General features: G+C 53.7%; 1 protein-coding gene across 1 annotated transcript; it reads right to left on the bottom strand.

Annotated features, from left to right (window-relative positions):
- Positions 1 to 776: 776 nt before the first annotated feature.
- On the bottom strand, positions 777 to 20,350 carry LOC130037410 (vacuolar protein sorting-associated protein 33A-like). Its single transcript, XM_056129253.1, is given in 15 exon segments — positions 777 to 785; positions 1,848 to 1,882; positions 1,885 to 1,989; positions 1,992 to 2,004; positions 3,178 to 3,315; positions 3,954 to 4,091; positions 4,746 to 4,813; positions 5,442 to 5,568; positions 7,172 to 7,362; positions 10,219 to 10,393; positions 10,892 to 11,008; positions 16,233 to 16,419; positions 18,127 to 18,254; positions 19,485 to 19,506; positions 20,343 to 20,350. Coding segments are annotated over 15 exon segments (1,461 nt in total).
- Between the last annotated feature and the right edge of the window lie 1,007 nt (positions 20,351 to 21,357).

The following is a 21,357-nucleotide window of genomic DNA, read 5'->3' as shown; positions in this document are numbered from 1 at the left end:
CACGCCAGAGTGCCCATGTTCTGGGGTCCCTTTGAGCAGAATACCCGGAGTGAGGGCCACTGCGAGCAGCTCAGGTGAGCAGAGCCGTGGCTTCCCCCACCGGGATGCGGGCTCGGGGGCCATCGTGGCTCACGGAGGGGGAGAAGATGCGAATGCAGCATCCACAGGGGGATGTGGGGCCCTTGGTTCTGACCTGTCTCGGGTATGTCTGTTGGGATGGCCCCACCCCGCCCGCACAGGGCCAGGAACGACCCTGGGTGTGACAGAGACAGCCCCTACCCTCAGCTGGGGTGACCAAGCCGCTTCCTCAACGCTTCCGCACTGCTGACTGGGAACAGAAGGAGCAGAGAGGCCTCTCCCAGACATGCAATGACTCGCATGGAAGGTGAACCCTGAGTCCTGTCACCACATAGGGCCGGGCAGGCCCCTGTCCTGTCACCACACAAGGGCATGCAAGCCCTTCCCTGCTCCAAAACTGGGGTGGGGAGAGACCATCGGGGGAGCCCAGGAAAGTTCTGGATTCCACAGGCCGAAGCCCAGGGACGTGAGCAAACCCACGGGGAGCTGGGTGACAGCAGCCCAGAACACAAGCGAGCCCCAGGTTCTTTCTCTTAAGGTGCTGCTGAGACCAACATGCTGAGCGGAAAGGGGGCCCGGAAATCTGGTGTTGCACCTGCATTCTCGAAAGGTCAAGTCTTGAGACCAGCAGTACCAGTACCACAAATCAACTCACACGCCCAAGAACGCAGGGAAATGCGATTGCGTCTCAAAGACACCTACACAAGCTTCCAATGGCAGAGGGCGCAGGCAGGCACCGGGGGCGCTTGCGCCGTGCACGGGTTCAAGCTGACTCCCTGGCTTGGCACTGGGGGTCACACCAGGCAGGGCTTGGAGGACCATATGGGGTGCCAGGGAACGAACCCGGGTCTGCCAGGGGCAAGGCAAGTGCCCTACCCACCTTACTATCTCTCTGGCCTTGGTATGCCGTTTTTAGAGGACATTATCAAGCTGATGTGTTTCCCCCTTGCATCTTCCCCTTCATTCCGGTATTTATTTTCCCTTTCCCTCCCTTTCTTGCTGAGGCTGAGGGTCGCACACTCTGGGTGGTGGTTACCCAGTTTGGGGGGGGGGGTCTCATTTGGCCTGCCAGAACTGCAGCCATGCCCAATTTTCCCTATTTACAGCGAAGAACACGTCATAGGAAAAGCATCTGGTTGAAATCTCACATAAATCAATGCTTTTGGGTCTACAGATTGTCTTAAGGGACTAAGCATGGAGAAACCTCACCGCACAGAAGAAAGAGCCAGAGTTCTGGCCCAGGCGCCCCTAAGAGCCAAGCTGACACTTTTAAAGAGAATTTTTTCAGAAGTGCTGTCATAAAGATAGTAAACAAAACATATAAAATCATATTTGCAAACAAAAATCCACCTTTCAGAAAAAGACAACATTTGAAAAAGAAAAACTCCGGGGGGCCAGATATATAGTTCAGCGCAAAGGTGCTTCCCTGGCATCAAAGAGTCAAACATGGACCCCTGAGAACCCCCTAGAGTAATTCCTGAGCATCACCAGGTGAGGCCCCAAGCAAAAACCAAAGCAAAGCAAACAAATAAATATGTGCTGAAAATAACCAGTAGGAAACAGGCTGGGACGGGCGTGTGGGAGAAACAGAATTTCCCGCACACCCTGCACCCAGCCCTGAGGTCACACTGCAGAACCTCAAGAGTTTGAATGAAAAATGTAGGCAATTGTATTTCTAGAAAATGAGAATGTAAGATTAGAGGCTTCAGGTCTTGCCAAGACTCAATCAAGGGGAAAGGCGGGTCACGAAAACAAAATCCCTCACAAACCTGTTTCTTCTGCAGGCCCGTGGGCAGCGGCTGCGCTCCTCGAAGTGGGGGCCCGGGAGAATGCGCAGAACTTCCTCGATTCTGTGCCAACCAGGCCGGGAGAGCAGCTGGGCCAGACGCATGCTGAGGGGGGCATAGCCGAGATGTCCGTGGGGTTCTGCGGAGGATTCGAGAGGGACACCTGGAGTCAACCAACTCCTCTCTGCCTAATGGGCCATGGGAATTTTTTATTTTTTGGCGGAGGCCATACCCTGCGGTGCTCAGGGCTCCCTCCTGGTGCTGCACTCAGGGATCACAACCTGGGTTGGCCGCATTAAAGGCAAATGTCCTCCACGCTGCCGTCCTGAATTTGACTTTGGGGAGGAACACAGTGTGCTCCAGCCTAGCCCGCTGAGCCCTGCCATCTCCACCCTCTACCCAATTCCCAATCTCTCTCTTTTCTCCTCTCTCTCTCTCCTTTCCCCCCACCCCCGCCCCTACAGCTTTATGCATCAGACCTCGTGGTGCAGAGCTGACGCATGGCTCTGCCCTCACCTCTCCTGGCCCTGAGTCCTTCTGTCTCAAACCAATCTCAGAAAGCTGCTTGGTGCCCCTGTGTGCTGGAAGGTGCCAGTGCCCGGCAGCCCGTGCAGAGGGCAGGGGCGTGGCCAAACCCCAGCACCGCTGGGTCTGAACATTCAACGGTCTGCCCGGGAAAGATTCCATCCGACCCCCACAGAAGAAAAACTGTTCATCGATTTGGTGAGAAACTTCTCCTATGGAAATTTGGCCCACTGCGGGGAGGGAATGTGGAGAGCTCTAAGCTCAGCCAAGCTACTCTCAGGCATTCTTCCAGGGGCGAGGCCCCAGGGCACAGCCAAGCCCAAATCTCCCAAGGGTGAGAGTGACAGCACCCAGCATCACAGTGACCCCCAGTCTGAAACCCCCCCTCTCTCACAGTGACTCTGAGTCCAGCAGCCCCAACTGCCCACGGTGAGTCAATTGTGTTGGTCCCCAATCCTCTTACTTGAGGCTGGCCTTTTCGCTGGCCAGAGGCTTCCTTGAGTCCTGACCAGCCTTCCCCGCCCTGAGGCCTAAGTGGACAAGGGCCCCCGCTTCCCACCCCCCAGCCCCCATTTTCAAAGAGCATCCCCCAAAAAGCCCCTCTCAGTCCTGGCTTCTGCAAGGGCAGCGCCTTCCCACCAGCAGGATGCCACACCACTGGGGAAATGTGTGTGTATGTCTATGTACGTGTCTGTGTGTATGTTGGCGCGCGTGCATGTGCGTGAAGGCTCGGCTCGCCTATTAGATGGTGTGCATGTGACTGCGTGTGCTCGAAGACTCGGCTCACCTGCTCATTCACATCGTCCATCCAGAGGCGCAGGGTCTTCCGGAAGGTGGGGTAGCTGTTCCTGCCCCCCTGCTGGGGCCGCAGCAGCCCGGCCTTCTCCAGGTTCTGTAACGTCAGGATGTGCTCGTAGCCGTATGTCTGCAAGAGAAGTTGGGGAGCCTGCTAGATCTCCCACTTCCGAAGAGGGAGCGAACATGTTCACTCTCATTCTGATACTATTGTTTTTGAGTCATACCTGGCAGCATCCAAGACAAGTGCCTTACCCCTTTCTAGCTCTTGGTTTTTGTTTTTTTTCTTTTCGGGTCACACCCGGCGAAGCTCAGGGGTTACTCCTGGCTTTGCACTCAGGAATCACTCCTGGCGGTGCTCGGGAAACCATATGGGATGCTGGGAATCGAACCAGGGTCGGCTGCGTGCAAGGCAAACGCCCTACCCGCTGTGCTATTGCTGCAGCCCCTTTCTAGCTCTTTGGACCCCACATTTCCACTTTAAATCAGAATGCATGGGCCCAACGTAAGGAAGATAGATGACAGTGTACTCAAATGACTGAGTAGGAAAAGGAGGCCAACCACACCTCCTGACGTGCTATTTTCCAGATGTCTCCTTTGTTTTGTTTGCTTTTGCCCCCGCACTTCCTGTGCTCAGGGATCAGTGCTGGTGGGACTCAGGGGACCCATATGGGTGCCGGGGATCGAGCCTAGGTGGGCCACGTGCAAGACCAAGGGCCTTTTTAAAAAGTTTCTCCCTTGGCAAATGAGTCACTTAGAAACACTGACCTGGAGAATTTCTCTTTTGTAATAATCCAGAACCTTCTGCTTGAGCCCACTGTTGCACACCGACTGCAGGCAAATGAGCCTGAGCACCTTGATGAGTGGATGCTTCTGGGCGATGCAGTCCTCGATATAACTGTTGACCTAGAGTCATGGCAGGTTTGTGCGTGAGCGCCGGGTCTGGGCCTGCAGGCCTGGGCGTTCCCGGGCCCCTCAGAGGCTCGATCAAGGAGAGGCTGGAGATTGGCTCACGCTCCTGCCCACACTCCCTGGACAACCTAAGCTCCAGGGGCTGCGGGCGGGTGCAACTGTCCCACTTGTCAGCGACACCTGAGCAGCATCAGTAAAGTAGCAGGGACTGTGGGGAATTTGGGCGCTTGCTTGCTGCAAGTGAGAATGCGGGATTTATTGACAGGCAGACAGGAAAAGGGATCATACAACCCACGCTCTTAAATTATCCGTGATGGGCTTCAATAGTCTTGGGCTTCAGGGCTGGGTCTTGTTTCTGTGAGGACAGCAAACAGCAATGGAACACATGCACACACACACGCAATGGAACACACACACACACATGCACGAACACACACACAATGGAACACACACACACACACACACACACACACACCACCCCCGGTCAACAGAAACCTATCCCTTGGCAGAATCTCTTTCCGCACATTTTGCACTGCCCTGACAGGTATTTAGGCCAGACACGGGAATCAAAGCGATTCCTTTCCTACCTCGAGTTCTGTTTGCCAATCTGGTTAACTATTGGCTAAAACGGTTTTAGTGTTCACGTACCTGATCAGTGTCTATTCCAGACATCAACTCCTGCTCCACGGTTAACTGATCAAAGAAGTCTTCAGACGCTGAAACATAATTCACACACGAGCATCTCAGAAGTGGGATAAATGCTCATTTCTCCCGGAGGCATGCAAAGTAGCAAGAAAGCACCAAGTTTAAGTCATCACCGGGAAGGCACCTTCCAGAACAGTGAGGCTGACGGCCTGTGCCCCGAGGTGCGCCTAGACACAGAGCCCCGGGGCCTGGGCCCTAGCAGCTCCCCCTTCACACTAATCAAAGCAATTTCCAAGGGCATTTTACTTTGGTTCGTTTGGGGGCTACCCCGGTGGTGCTCAGGGATCACTCCTGGCAGGCTTCGGAGACCATATGGACTCCGGGATCCAACCCGGGCCGGCTGTGTGCCAGGCACTGCAGTACCGCTGCAACTCCAGCTCCTTGCAACATCCGACTGAAACCAACCTCAGCAAGTAGTGCCAGGTCTGGCGAAGCAGTGCTGGTGCCACCCGGAGCCTGGGAGAGCCCTGCTGCACCACCTGACCCCGTAGAACCCAACAGTCACACTCGGAACATTTCTGCGAGGACACAGCGGCTAGCACAGGGAACAATGCACAAGTGAAACAGTAGCCGGGGCCCCCAGAAGTAGCAGGGAGCCAGTGACACACCCTGAGCCTGAGCCCGGGACAGGGCACTCACTCGTCACGTCCTGGATGAGCTCCGCGATGGAGGTGTGGTTGGCCAGGGAGCCCCGGGCCGCCTGCATGTGGGGTAGCTGGGAGACGAACTGCTTGATCTCGCCCACCGTCTTGGCGTTGTGCCTTTCCTGAGGGAGGGGAGAAGGTCACGACAGTACTGGGGACAGCACTCAGGGCCACACACACACACACACACACACACACACACACAGGGCGTGCCCCAGTCACAGCCACAGCAGTGCTGGGAAGGTACCCAAGGCCACACACACACACACACACACACACACACACGCACACACACACAAACACTGTGCCTCAGCCCCAGCCCTGGCTGCCAAGAGTGCATTTTTAAGAGTTTGGGTCTTTGGGTTTCCCAGGGCATGTTTGAATCACGTGCAAGGCAGTGCCCCGGGCTTCCTTCTGGCCTGGAGCTCAAGGATCACTCCTGGCCTACACCGGGACCACATGGAATGCTGGGGAGTGAACCCAGGTCAGCTGCATGCAAGGTAAGCGCCTGGCCCGTTGTGCTATCCCTCCGGCTCCCCCAAATTAATTTTTAGTGTGAGAAACGGACACAAAACGAATTAGGCTATAACCAGATCCCACAGCCACAGGAAACTAGAAAAGGCAGGTTGGTGGGTCCAGGGACTGCGACAGCCACATCCTGCAGCACTGGGAGACCATGTGGACAGGGAGGGAGCCCAGGGCCCACGCAGGCCACACCTGACACTGCATGGTCCCTGCCAGGGATGTGGAGCTCAGCAAACTGCCTTGAAGCCACAAAAGCTAACGCTCGTATATCCTGAGACCTCAACAATAGCAAATCAAGTGTAAAACGTTTCCTGGGTCCAAGCTATACAGTGGGGGAGGCGCTTGCTCAGTGCCCGGCCTCCCCACAGAACCCCGAGGCCTGCCAGGAGCCAGCCCTGAGCACTGGCAGCGGGAAGGGAGGGAACTGGACACCACGGCGAGCTCGGAGCTGGCACAGTGAATGCCCGACACTTCTTATCCATAGCTTTATAAGTCACGGTGAGGAAATAAAAAATTGAGGAACAAAACCCAAGTGAACAAAAGCAACTTCAGAAATACAACAACCATGGGGTCAGAGTGACAGAACAGTGGCGAGGTGCTTGCCTTGCATGCGGCCAGCCTGGGTTTGATCCCCAGCATCCCATGGGGTTGCCTCAGCCCACCAGAAGTGATCCCTGAGCGCAGAGCCAGGATTTAGCCCTGAGCACCTCTGGGTGTGCCTCCCCTCAAACCCCCCCCCCCCAAAAAAAAAATCCAAAGAAATACAAATACTGATATAGTGGAGATAACTCCTAAAAAAGATGAAATCAGGAAATCCATCCTTCAAGGGAAAAAGTGATTTTTAAAAACTTCCCCAGAGTTAAAAAATTCAGCTTCTATCATTTTACTGATTCAGGTTTCAAAAGTGACCTGAACCCAGAATAAAGAGCAGCAGGAGGGCGCGAGGTGCTAAGGAAGCTGGGGGCCGGGGACTGTGCTCTCAGTATCACCCGCCGTCCCAGCCTGCTCGGGCTGATCCCGGATTCCCTAGATGCAGGAGCTAGCGGAGATGCCGCCACCGCCAGCGGCTGGGAGGAAGGAGAGAGGGACAGGGAGTGCGGACGGTGACTGGCAAAGGACCTGACACCAGGAGAGGGCCTGGCACCACCTTTCCCCAGGCGCCCGCAGCCCGCCTGCCGCCTGGCCCCAGGCCCCAGTCACCTCAAAGGCGGCCGAGATGACCTTGGCCTTCTTGCTGAGCACGGCGCCCACGGCGTTGAAGTTGCAGTCTCGGATCTCGACGTAGAGCTCCTCAGCTGAGTTCAGCGGCAGCTTCTTGGCCTCTGTGGGCAGGTCCTGCCTGTCACCCTGCCTCTTCGGGGCGAATTTCTCGGGCGGCAACTTTACATGACCTGCACGGGAGGGGACACCCCAAGTGAGACTCCAGAGACTTCCTGTCAGGGGAGAGCACTGGGCTTTGAGTCACTAGCTGTGCACGAGCGGAGGACGCTCACACTTTTCACGCACGGCTTCCCTGGCCTGGCCCGTGGGCCGCCTTCTGCCACTGCCAGCCCGAACCGAACTCAGGATGGGGCCACCCGAGGAAACATGCCCCAGGGCGGCCCACTGTCTGTCCTGCTGGCGGTGCATGTGCATGCAGTCTACACCGACATCTCAACAAGCCAAGAGGATGGGGCTGGAGTGATAGCACAGCAGGGAGGGTATTTGCCTTGCACTGGGCAGACCCTGGTTCGAGTCCCAGCATCCCATATGGCCCCCTGAGCACCGCCAGGAGTAACTCCTGAGTGCAGCGCCAGGAGTAACCCCTGTGCATTGCCAAGTGTGACCCCTGTCACTGTCCTCCCATTGTTCATCGATTTTGCTCAAGCAGGCCCAGTAACGTCTCCATTTTGAGACTTGTTACTGTGTTTGGCATATCGAACACGTCACGGGTAGCTTGCCAGGCTTTGCCGTGCGGGCAAGATACTCTCCAAAAAAGAAAAAGAAAAAGAAAAACAAGATCCCAGGAATCACCTCAGCATGGAAGTGTGCATGAGGGCAGGAGACAGCTCCGAAGGCTTCTTTCCTTTCTTTTTCCTTTCTCTGATATTTGGGCCACACCTGTCAGTGCTCAAGGCTTATTCCTGGCTCTGTGCTCTGGGCTTATTCTTGGCAGTGACTGGGGGAACCATATGCAGTCCTGGGGACCAAACTCACCCTAACTGCTGCTCTGCCTCTAGCTCCAAGTTGGTTCCTTTCAAAAAAACATCTCCTCCAGTTTCAACACAAATCCCGACGTGTCTACACACAATCAGCTCCACTGCTGTGGGTCCAGAGAGACGGGTCATCGGGGGCAGCACACGCTCAAGTCCAGCTGTCTGTTCCTCTGAGCACTGCCCCGTGTGGGCCCTGAGCACTGTGGGGTGGAGCTGAGAATCATAAAGCAACAAGAACTCCTGCATCGGAGAATGTGGGGAGAGAAAGGGACCGACGGAAGGAAAATACTTCTCGGTGCTTTCCAAATCCTAAGCCCCTCCGAACAGCCCGGGCGCCAGCGTCTGGAGACAGCACACCACGGTGGCCGCGGGACCCGGGGCCTGAGCACATGCTGAGATACATGAGGTCGGCAAGACCTCGCATTCCTGCTCAAAGCAGAGGGGCAGCCGCTGGCCCAGGCAGCCTGCACGCAGCTCCTGCACGGGCCTGCCATCGCCCTCGGTCCAGCCACGGGCGCAGAGCTGGGGGGCTATGGGGAAGCCCAATTTCCCCTTGTTTTTCAGATTTCTCTTAACGGTTTCTTTTGGGGGGGTTACACCCAGCGATGCACAGGAATTACTCCTGGCTCTGCACTCAGGAATTACTCCTGGCGGTGCTCAGGGGACCATATGGGATGCTGGGAATCGAACCCGGGCTGAGCCGCGTGCAAGGCAAATGCCCTACCCGCTCTGCTATCACTCCAGCCCTCTCCCTTAATTAAATGTTTGATCAGCAGGAAGTGTGTGATGTGAAGAGACTGTGAGTTCCCGAAACTCCTTCCTCCCGGAGGCACCCCACGAGTCCCATCTCTCACACCTCCGCACCCCCAACCCCAGCACCTCTGCCAGATCCCCCGAGACTTGCAGAAGCACCAGGAGGTGGGGACCCCTCACACAGGGTGCTCCCGTGCCAGGACAGCTCGGAGCAGGAGTCTGGGGAGGGGCTGTGTGTGTGGCATCACCCCCAGCTGCTGCCAGGCACAGCCCTGGTGGCTCCAGGGCCACAGACTGGCCCCACAGAGCAGAAAATCACCGAGATCAGCCCCACGGCCCCTTGGGCACTGCTTACGACTGTCCCCACAAAAGGAAACAACTTAAGAAGTTATCCTTCGGAACAACTGGTAAAAAACAAACCGGAAACACCTCCATAATCATCAAAGAGCAGGAAAACGGGTTGTTGTGTGGAAATGCCTCCACATGTGGTCCTGCTCTGCTTCCGTGGCCGCCATCACTGAGCCACACATTCACCACTGCAGAAACACACACACACACACACACACACAAGCCATCGCAATCCACTCTGCAATAACAAGCTTGGCACACTGGACAGACAGCACTGTCCGGACTCGACCAGCACTCAGCGGCTGCAGGGCTCTGTGTCCCCAGAGAGACCCCATGCAGTTAGCTGCATCCCCGTCCTTCCAGACCGGGGCTCCATCCCCAGGGCTGTTTCCCCAGCCCACAACCAGGGCCACTCCTGAAGGCGCCAGAATTACCCCTCTTGAGGCCTAGGGCTCCCTGTTCTGAAGAAAAGACACAAATCAGACTGTGGGAAACTTCTCAGACTGTATCCCAGCAGGAGCTACTCCCGGCTCAATGCTCACTGGACGAGGCAGGAGTATGGATGGAACTGAGCGCTGGCTGTGTGCCTGGCACTAGCCCCGTGAGCTTTCCTGGCCCCCACTCAGATCTGAAGTGCTACAGAATCTAACATCCGGGGCCAAACCCCCCTGACCTCGGACCCAGGCACCCCTCAGAAACACTCTATTCCTCACGCCTCCCTGGACGGCCTGAGCAGCGGGGCTGCACACTGCATGGACCTCTTCACAAGGCCTGCCTCGGTTTCCCCAATGGTGTCCTGGCTCGAGCTCACTTTAACCTTGGGCTGAAAGTCAGTGCCTGACATTTTCAAGTATTCTGACTTACACACAAAGGCCGCACCTTCGAAAACAGACACTTTTGAGATTGATTTTACTCAGCTAACCTATTAGTAACTGATGTCACTTCACTTACTGTTCTGGATGCCATAAATTTCATCGATGAGTCCCTCGTATGTCAGCTGAGTCGCAAGGGGCGTTAATAAATCCACATTTCGATCAAGCAACAAGAGGTTATCAAAAACAGGAAATACTGAATTCTGGCTTCCTGCAAACTCTCTCTTCACCCTGATCATCATATTGGCCACTTGCTGGAAACAAAGTACAGAACCAGGCAGAGCCTTTTTAGCAATGGGCGGATTTTAAAATGAAGCTAAAAAGAGCCCGGCAATCCAAAATTTAAAAATAAGACGGAAAAAAATCGAACAATAAAATAAAACAAGACAGGCCTGAGACAGTATGGAGGGCAGGATGCTTGCCTTGCAGGTGACTGACCCAGGTTCAATTCCTGGCACCACATACGATCCCTCAAACCCTGCCAGGAGTGAGCCCCGAGCACTGCTGGGTATGGAGAGGGTGGGAGGAGGGAGAGTGCGAGAGAGGGAGGGAGAGTAGGGATGGAAAAGAAAAGATAAAGAAGAGAAAAGAGAAAAGGAAAGAGGACTGGGAGACAGCAGAGGGGCCAGGGGTCACGCCTTGCACGCAGACAGCCTCAGTTTGGTGGCCCGAGCACAGAGCCAAGAGCACTGCGAGGTGGAGCCCCAATCCCCACCCGCAGGAGAGAGGCCCCCCTCCCCGCCCTGGCTCACCCTGGCGCACTCGCCCTTGCCGAAGATCTGGGGGATGGTCCCGTACAGGGCCTGCAGCGTCATCAGGCCCTTGGCCGCGTGGTACAGGCTCGTCTGGTCGCTGTCCAGGTAGCACTCCTGTGGGAGAGGGCCGGGCGCGTGGGCACAGGCTCTGCGAGTCAGCACCGAGGCTCCAAGGCAGCTGACTCTACTGGCGGCGAGTATCGCTGGGCGGGCGAGGAAAGGCTGGCTTCCGCATGCCCGCGTGACCACACGGCAGAATACTCTGGGCTTGCAGAAGGGCAGGCAGCCTCTCCCACATACAGCAGCGAGTGTCACAGGGGACAGGAGCAGGGCAGCCACGGTCTCGGAGAAGGGCCACAAGGTCCATTTAACACACAGACAAAAAGAAACATCTTTGGCCCAGAAAGAGGGAAGAGCACGCACGCGCCCCCAGCCGGGCGGTTCAGCAGGGCTGACAGAGCACACACGGTCCCCAGCGGGGCCTCAAGATCACTCCTGCGCCTCAATCCCTTCATCCAGCAAGTGCAGAGAGCAGAGGAGGGAAACCACGCAACGCGCTTCACCTGCACTCCACCTGATGGGGCGGCACTGCTGGTGCCCATCGCGGGACTCTCTTTATTTTTTTTCTTTTTGGGTCACACCTGGCAATGCACAGGGGTTACTCCTGGCTCATGCACTCAGGGACTACTCCTAGTGGTGCTCGGGGGACCATATGGGATGCTGGAAATCAAACCCGGGTCGGCCGCATGCAAGGCAAACGCCCTACCCGCTGTGCTCTTGCTCCAGCCCCTCATAGTGGAATCTTTGACCCTGACTAAAGCAGCGGCCTACGGGAGTGCACCCCAAAGGCGTGAGGACGAGGGGTGCAGACTGGGGGCAGGGTGCAGAGGGAGACCTCCCAGATAGCCTGGCCCAGAGTGAGCACAGTATTCCCTAAGGTCCCATAGGATGTCTCTCCCAAGTCTGGGGTGCAGCCTCACACTTCAGTCCAGAACACCCTTTTTGGGATGTCCAAAGAGTCCTCAGAAAAGGACCAGAAACTCCGCATTGGAGCAGAGCAGAGAGGAAGATTCAGTGGAAGGGAAGCATTAGGGGGCCTCTTTCGAACTGCTCAGGGGCCCAGGAGACTGTTCAGAGCGGGAACTGTGTCTGCCTGCGGACAGCTAAGCCGGCTCCTGCCCGGCCCTGCCCAGCCCCGAGCACAAAAACAAAACATTCATTTTAAAAAATGGTTTATTACTACAGAGACACCTCAAACAACTCCCACCCGGTGAGGCTCAGGGGATACCCCTGGCTCTGCATCCAGGAATTATTCTGGTGGTGCTTCGGGAACCATATGGGATGCCGGGGATTGAACCTGGGTCAGCTGCGTGCAAGGCAAATGCCCTCCCAATGCATATTGCTCCAGCCCTTGTAATTCCTCTTTAAAAGCCCCGAGGGCCATATCTGGTGGTGTGTGGGTCCCTCCTGTCCTGAACCCGGGGCTCCCCAGGTGATGCTGGGGCTCTAGCCCTCTAAGCTATATCCCCACAACCCATAATTCCGTATTAAAAAAAATTTTTTTAAAGTTAACCACAGGGGCCGATAGCACAGCGGGTAGGGCGTTTGCCTTGCACATGGCCTACCCGGGTTAGATTCCTCCGTCCTTCTCGGAAAGCCCGGCAAGCTACCGAGAGTATCCTGCCCGCACGGCAGAGCCTGGCAAGCTCCCTCTGGCTTATTTGATATGCCAAAAACAGTAACAAGTCTCAGAATAGAGACGTTACTGGTGCCCGTTCCAGCAAATCAATGAACAATGGGAGGACAGTGCTACAGTGCTAACAACAGAGGCCAGCGCGATAGTGGCCAATGCCAGGCTACTAGATGCCAGGAGTAACCTCTGAGCATCACCAGATGTGTCACTCACACACACACTCACACACACACACACACACACACACACATGTTAACAGCACATCTACCCTGCATGTTTTGCTCGGTTGTAACTGGCAGTGGGGTGAACCTTTGCATTATCAGCCCAGTTCTACTCTTCTCAGTGGATTTCACAGGGCCATTCAGCCCCCAGGGCCGTTTGCGAGGGCCCAGCGCTAAACCCACTGATATCACATACACACATTTTTACTCAGTCCCGGGAGCATTGGGGCTGGGCACGGGTTCAGGCTGACTCCCTGGCTTAGCACTGGGGGTCACACCAGGCGGGGCTTGGAGGACCATATGGGGTGCCAGGGAACGAACCCGGGTCGGCCAGGGGCAAGGCAAGTGCCCTACCCACTTTACTATCTCTCTGGCCCTGGCATGCCGTTTTTAGAGGACATTATCAAGCTGATGTGTTTCCCCCTTGCATCTTCCCCTTCATTCCGGTACTTATTTTCCCTTTCCCTCCCTTTCTCGCTGAGGCTGAGGGTCACACACTCTAGGTGGTGGTTACCCACTTGGGAGGGGGGTCTCACTCAGCCGGCCAGAACTCCAGCCGTGCCCAATTTTCCCTATTTACAGTGAATAATATGTCATAGGAAAAACATCTGGTTGAATGTGTAAACACACAAAAAATCAAAGGGCCGGCGGTCTATCTCTCCCGCCACCCGCGTTTGGTGGTCTCAGGCCGTTTCCCTGGGAGGTAGACGGCGATGGTCAGGTGAAGGAAGGAAACGGGGACCAGGCTGGTTGGTCTTACCAGCAGTTTATTACAGGGAAGAGATGTATATCATGGAGGCCCCAAGATCTCTCAAACACGTGCTCCTTTGTTCTCTCAGCTTCTGTCCTCAGCCCCATCTTCCCAGGTTCTCTGATGCACGTGTCCCCCAGAGAGCCCTTAAATCTCCCTTATATAGATCACAGTACCTCTAAAGGGCGCAATATAATGATGTCATCAAAAGGAGTTACAGAAAGAACATTGAGGCAGCAAACCATACATTGTTTCTTTATATCCACATTGAATCCTGGCCTCACCTTTTACAAGCTACAAGCACTTGGATTAGCACAACAAAGACCAGTCCCTAGATCTTGGAATCTACATCAGCCTGCCTGGAGCCAGGCATCTACATCCCAAAGATCAGGCCTGTCTAAGCACCTGGGATCTGCATACCTAAGGCCAGCTAGGTTCCTGTGAGCTAAGGGAAACTGCCTCAATATACTGAAATCATTTACTGAAGGCAGTTTGAAGGGGAGAAAGTTCAGTCTCATCCAAGCTAGTCAGGACACACAGGGAAACTGCTTCTAGGACGTGTTTCTCCTCTCCTTGTCCAACCAACATATAAGCATACATATAATTTTGTATGGACACAGTAAGAAATACTTTGAGCTTATAGAATTGCACTCCTAGGGCCATCTCGATCTCAGACTGCAGTGCTCAGGCCAGATAGCTTTCCTATTCCTAGCAGCAGGGTCCTAGTCTCGTCGTTACTTTTGGATCATGACAGCATTTGCCTATGATCAAACTCTTAACTTATAGTTAAGAACCGTGGCACCTTGGCCTGGCCCATCGCGATGCCAGGGTAGCACATAACTTACCGGCTTGCCCTGGTTCCATCCAGCCCCTCGTTGGGACCCTGCCCTTGGGGTACTAGGAAGTGAGAGCAACTGAGGCTTAAGTTGAGAAAGCAGATGCCCAGGAATGAATAATATCCAAAGCTAATTAAATTCTAAATTATAAAGCATAATATTACAGCAGGTAGGGCGTTTGCCTTGCACGCAGCCAACATGGCCGACCCGAGTTCGATTCCTCCGTCCCTCTCGGAGAGCCCGGCAAGTTACCGAGAGTATCTCGCCCGCACGGCAGAGCCTGGCAAGCTCCCCGTGACGTATTCGATATGCCAGACACAGTAACAACAAAGTCTCCAATGGAGACGTTACTAGGCCCGCTCGAGCAAATCGATGATCAACGGGAGGGCCTTTACTTTACTCTTTTACTTTAATATTAATTAATTGTCTTCCTGTATCTATACAAAAGGACACTGCATTAAAGTAAACTGCTCAAAAGACATAAGGGAGGAGAAAGCAATATTAACTTACAGTACAGCTTCAGTGTCTAAGAAGGATGAGACCTTACAAATTGGTTGGGGAAGAGAGCATAGAAGTGGTTACAGACACACAAGGTAATGGGAGTGACTCGGGAGCACTGTGATGGGTGCAACCTGATAAACCTAAGCTCCGTGCACTCCAACAGTTGAAAACTCACATAAATCAATGCTTTTGGGTCTACAGATTCTCTTAAGGGACTAAGCATGGAGAAATCTCACCCCACAGAAGAAAGAGCCAGAGTTCTGGCCCGGGCGCCCCTAAGAGCCAAGCTGACACTTTTAAAGAGAATTTTTTCAGAAGTGCTCCCTGTCATAAAGATAATAAACAAAACATATAAAATCATATTTGCAAACAAAAAACCACTTTTCAGAAAAAGACAACATTTAAAAAAGAAATAGTCCGGGAGGCCAGATAGATAGTTCAGTGCGAAGGTGCTTCCCTGGCATCAAAGAGTCAAATATGGACCCCTGAGGACCCCTAAGAGTAATCCCTTAGCATCATCAGGTGATGCCCCAAGCAAAAACCAAAGCAAAGCAAACAAATAAATATGTGCTGAAAATAACCAGTAGGAAACAGGCTGGGACGGGCGTGTGGGAGAAACAGAATTTCCCGCACTCCCTGCACCCAGCCCTGAGCTCACACTGCAGAACCTCAAGAGTTTGAATGAAAAATGTAGGCAATTGTATTTCTAGAAAATGAGAATGTAAGATTAGAGTCTTCAGGTCTTGCCAAGACTCAATCAAGGGGAAAGGTGGGTCACGAAAACAAAATCCCTCACAAATGGCTAACTGGAAAAACGCAGTGACAGACTTAACTATTTCTGGCTAGAGCGGCCCTGCCTTCCACTCTCGAAGCTTCCTCTACAGCCAGTCAAGTCAGGGTGGGACGGGCACAAGGACAAACATCGACAAGCAGCAGAGAAACACCAGAAATAAACACATTTAAGGACAGTTGATTTTTGAGAATTCAGTAAGGGCAATCACAATTTTAAGCCAATTTGTTGAAACAGGAGGGTCTCCATACGCAAGAGGAGCAGCGGCCCGAGAGACAGCACAGGGGAAGGCGCTGGTCTTGCACGCAGCCAACCTGGGTTCTATCCCCGGCAGCACATATGGTCCCCGAGCATGGGCAGGGGTGATCCTTGAGCACAGAACCAGGAGTAAACCTTGAGCACTGCTGGGTGTGGCCCAACTCCCGTCTCTCCCCAAAAGGAAGAAACTGGAGGCTTCCAGGAATCACTGAAATGCCAGTGTCAGTGTCACCATCACAAACGAGGCAGAAACAAGCGTCAAGTTCAAAGGGCAAACACTGAACTTACTCGGAAGGCGCCCTCCGGCTCCATGGAGAGAAGGTCCCCGTCGAAGGGAATGAGGTCCAGGCTGTACTCCTCCCTGTGGATGAAGGAGCCCAGGATGCCCCGGTCCTTCAGCCGCTGCTCACACAGCAGGTGACGCCGAGTCACAAACAAGATGTGGAAATCTCTTGTGAGGCCACATCTGTCTTCACTGCAAGAGAAGGACCGTGCATTAGCCCAAGACCCCGAGGCGAGGACTGCTCCCCAGGTCCCCCCCTGTGCCTGACAGTGTGCTGTAAAGAGACGCTTATGAGCTACCCCCCACCACTGACTCGGCCCAAGATTCTAGTTTTCTTGCTCTCTTGATTTTGATGCTTTTTGATGCAGGTATGGCGTTTGCCTTGCACACAACCGACCCGGGCTTGATTCCCTGTTCCCAGCATCCCATATGGTCCCTTGAGCACCACCGGGGGTAATTCCTGAGTACAGAGCCAGGAGTAACCCCTGTGCATTGCCGGGTATCACACAAAAAGAAAAGAAAAAAAAACCTCTCAGGGTTATTGCAACGGACATCTGTTTCTTGCAGAAAAAAATGTTTCTATTTAATCAAGCGATGTCTCTAGGAAAATAAAAGGTTGCTCCACACCGTGCCCGATCTCGCGCAAATAGCCCACATGCTTTTAAGTCCTTAGGGGCCACATCGATCAAACGCAATGCAGACTGGGCTGGTGCACTTCCTCCATAGATGCTGCAGCATTAAATTTTAATCAGTTTCTCCTGACTTTGCTTATAAAATTTGAGCATATGGTGAAAGGAGCTAGGAAGGCTAGGAAGGAGTTAATTAACTTGCAAAATTGCTTTCTGTAAACAGTTCAGCAGTCTTGAGGTTGCAAAATTGGATTGAACCCAGTAGATGTGTAAGGTATGGGCTAGAATAAGACATAACTATTTAAAGATAGGTAGAATGTTTTGACCATCCTGGAAACTGAAACTATGTGACCAGGTCAAGAAGTTTGGGTGAGATACTCCAAGAAAAACTGCAAGGAACCCAGAAAACCACGTATTGGCAAAATATGTGCAAAATAACAAGTATTGACAATATGTGGTCTTTGTTCTCAAACTGTATAAAAGGTGACCTGTTTCTGAGTTCGAGGCTCCCAGCCTCTGCCCGTTCTTGGGTACACTGTGGAGCCCCAGCATGCTGGTCTGAATAAAACCCCGCTTGAATTCCTGCAGGAACGTTGTCTGTCTGGTCTCTCGTGCCTCCCAAGGCTAGGGAACTCCTGACCCCAACAATGGTATTCAGTACTTGAAAAGCTGTATTTTTTTTTTTTGCTTTTTGGGTCACACCCGGTAATGCACAGGGGTTACTCCCAGCTCTGTGCTCAGGAATTACCCCTGGCAGTGCTCAGGGGACCATAGGGGATGCTGGGAATTGAACCCGGATTGGCTGCATGCAAGGCAAACACCTATCCGCTGTGCTATTGCTCCAGCCCTAGCTACTTTTCTTTTTATAAAGAAATTTGGGTCCTTCTACTGAGACAGGACGCAGCTTTCTACTGTCCTGAGAGAGGGGGTTTATGTGGTTAGCCCTGCCTCCCCTACCCCCAATACACAAAATTTCCCATTCTCTATTTATAGTTTTTGGGCCACCCCGGCAGGTGCTCAGGGATAACTCCTGGCTATGCACTCAGAAGTCACTCCCAGAAGACGTGGGGACCGCACTGGGTTCCGAGGATCTATCCTTGGGTGACTGCAGAGTATCCTGCTCCTGACCCCCCATTCTCCTCCTCCGACACACTCTCACATCTGTCCAAAGATCCACTTCCCAAAGCGCTGGCAAGCAAAGGTGTCCTGATGAGCACTCAAACCACTAGAGGAATGATTCCGTATGGACCCAGCATCAGCTCTGAGATACCTAAGCACATTTTCAGCCATTATATCCATCAGTTCTAGCCGGGGTCTGACGAAAAAATTGATATTCTTGACATCGGCTGCTGGCAAGAGGCTTCCTTTGAGTGTGAACATTTTCTCCACCTCATCTTCCTAGGAAAGCACACATACAAATGGTGAACAGAATCCCTAAAACTTACCAGCCGACCCAAACTTGGGCATCACTGCAGGCAGCCAACCTGGGTTGGATTGCTGGCCTCCCACACCGTCCCCAAACACCACCAAGAGTCAATCGTGAGTGCAAAGCCAGGGGTAAGCCTGAGCACTGCCAGGGGTGGCCCAAACAAAACAGACCAACAACAAAAACTCAGGTGTTGTAACACTCCCACTCCAAAGCACAGTATAGTTTAGTGTTGAGTTGGAGAGTGCAGGGGTTAAGGTACATGCCTGACACATGACTGCCAACTTCGCCCCCTGGCACCACAAGGGTCTCTAGCATTGCCATGTGCATCCCTGGAGAGGCCACTGGAGTGGCCTGGGCGACCCCTGCCACCACAGCGCCAAGCATCATCGAACTGCTAAGAATCACCACCAGGAGGTGCCCTGGGGCAGTGCTCAGGAGACCCAGGGCCAGGGAGAAAGTAGAGCGGGGAAGGTGCTTGCTTTGCATTCAGCTGACCTGGGGTTCTATCCCCAGCACCCCATACTGTCCACTGAGCACTGCCAGGAGTGATCCTGAGTGCAAAGCCAGGAGTAAGTCCTGAGCACTGCCTGGCACGAGCCCCCCAGTAAAATTAAAAACCACTTTAGTATAAAAATTTAGATTCCCCAAAGCCAGGTGTATAAATTCAGGCTGAAGCAACCAATCCTGTGTCTGAAAAACTTTGAGCCACATTACGTAACAATCAGAAGACATGCCGCTCCGTCGAGGAGAAGAGGGGGGAGCACACTCACCCTTGAAAGGTCCACTGAAGGCTCCGATGCTGCCCGAGCCCCTGAGCTGCCTGTGCCCATGTAGCCGAGCCAATGCGGTGCCCGCAGCTCTCCTTGAGATGGGGGCTTTTTTGCTTTCCTGTCTAATCTTGGGATGTGTATAGGGGCTCTCTCTGCCTTTGGAGAAGCCCGCGGTCTCTCTTGAAATGTTTCTCTCTCTCTCCGCTCGTCCTCTTCCTAAAAGTCACCAAATAAAAGGTTTTTTCCTTCAAATAAATAAACAAAAGGTCCACAGAAGATAAAACATTTGTCACTCATAACAGCGTCAGTGATTCTAAAAACCAGACAGCTCTGCACACCAGTTACTCCAGAAGTGGAACATCATATTACTCTTGCTAGAGTCCAGAAGGACAGTTTCAAAAAAAATAATAATAACCAAAACCCGTTTACCTTTAGAAGTGTAAGTAAGTAAGTAAAGGCCCTCCCGTTGATCATCGATTTGCTCGAGCGGGCCCAGTAACGTCTCCATTGGAGACTTTGTTGTTACTGTGTCTGGCATATTGAATACTCTCGGTAGCTTGCCGGGCTCTCCGAGAGGGCGGAGGAATCGAACTCGGGTCGGCCACGTTGGCCGCTTGTAAGGCGAACGCCAAAGGGTCCTGTGAGATACTCATCCCAAACTATTGCCTGCGGGAGGGAGAAGCATCCCGTTATTTGAGTGAAAGGAATTTTCAATAACGGCCAGCAGCAAACAACAGTCATTTGCAAACTCCGGACAAACAAAGCTTGCAGTGAGCAACAGCTGACACACTCATATTCGTGGCCTGAAGAAAAACAGCATCAGGGCAAGGGGCGCGACTGGCCACGGAAGCAATCACTGTCCTCCACAAAGAGTGTGTCTGCAGGGTCCTGGGGTCAGACTGGGGTCATGAACCCCGCGGGTGAACTGCCAAGGAGACCTTGGAGGAGCAGGCAGCTGGGAAAGTGGCTCCAGGGTCGCAGGCCGCGACACCCGCACGCGGGACAGCGGGGAGGGCCTGGACGCGGGGCTGCGCTCGGCCTGCCAGACGGACTCGAGTCGCCCCGTTTCCCTCCAGGGCCGGGCCGCAGGGCGGGAGCGCAACGCCCCCTCACTCGGCCTGCACTGGGGGCGCCCCCGGCTCCAGAGGCCGCCGCCCGCCCGCCGCTCCCCTCGCTGCCCGCGCACTGGCCCGGGAATCGCGCAGGGAGTCCAGGGTCTCCCGTGCGCGGAGGACAGGTGCGATCGCGGCGCCGCCCAGCCCCGCCGCCACGTGACGCGCGGGTCACGTGAACATCGTGACGTCACGCCTCCTCCGGAAGCCTGAAGCGGCCGGGACCCCGTGCCTCTTTCGGGTCTGGGGCTCCCTCTCTTGGTTCCGCCCAGCCCCCGCTATCCCAACCTGGCCCCTTCGGGTGGGCGTGGCTCAGGCCAATGTGGGCGTGGTTCAGAGAGATGGGCGTGGCTCGGCCCTGTGGGCGTGGCCCGGGCGGAGATGGGCGTGGCTCGGGTCCACGTGGGCGGGGCCGGGACTCGACCTCATTTCTCAGCTTCTCCAGCTCTGCGTCCTTCTCCCTGAGCAAAGCGCTGGTAATACTGATGGATTTCTGCAGGGAAACTTTCTCTTCATCGGGATCTCTTATGAACACGAATTCTCTAAAAGACCAAAGAGTTAAAAATGCCAGAAATCAAGCCAGAAGGAGGCCAGTGCACAACTGCCCTAGAACGTAGGCTCAACGGCTCCCTGGACTGTTGCAGGGGGAGGGGCCCAGGCTTTGATGCTTGCAGTTTAGTGAAATTTTACTTACTGTGAGGGAGAAAAAATTTGCCTATGTGTACATGCCAGAACCTGCGTATCGTTGTGTCCATTTGAATTTAAAGAAACAAGTTAATAACTTTGGGAGATGGAGAACAGAAAGAAAAAAGAAAAAAAAGGACTTGTTGCACCCCCCCCCCCCAAAAAAAAGAATTCTTTTAAACACCTAATCCCAGGTTGAAGTGCTATTTCTGGAATAAATTATTACCAAGCAATGACAACAATTAAAACACACACATGCAAAGCAATTATACGAATGTCTTGCAGAGCGGCTTTATGCTGGGAGTATCCATTGGTTCTCACTCATTTCAGTAACTTTCAGCAAGTTCGGAGATTTTGTTTTTGAAACCTTTCTGAGCCAGAACAGGGGCAAAGATTGTTCCGACTAATCCAACAGAGAATGGTTTTCATCCAGTCTCTGGAGAGGACCAAAGTGAGTTGCTCTTAAACAAAAAGGCAATTCGCAAAAGGCCAGAACAGAAAGATGA

This window comes from Sorex fumeus, unplaced genomic scaffold (genome assembly GCF_029834395.1).
Source record: "Sorex fumeus unplaced genomic scaffold, SorFum_2.1 ptg000072l, whole genome shotgun sequence".
Classification (NCBI taxonomy): Eukaryota; Metazoa; Chordata; class Mammalia; order Eulipotyphla; family Soricidae; genus Sorex; species Sorex fumeus.
Note: the sequence above shows the minus strand (reverse complement) of the source record. Positions and strands in the feature narration are given on the sequence as shown.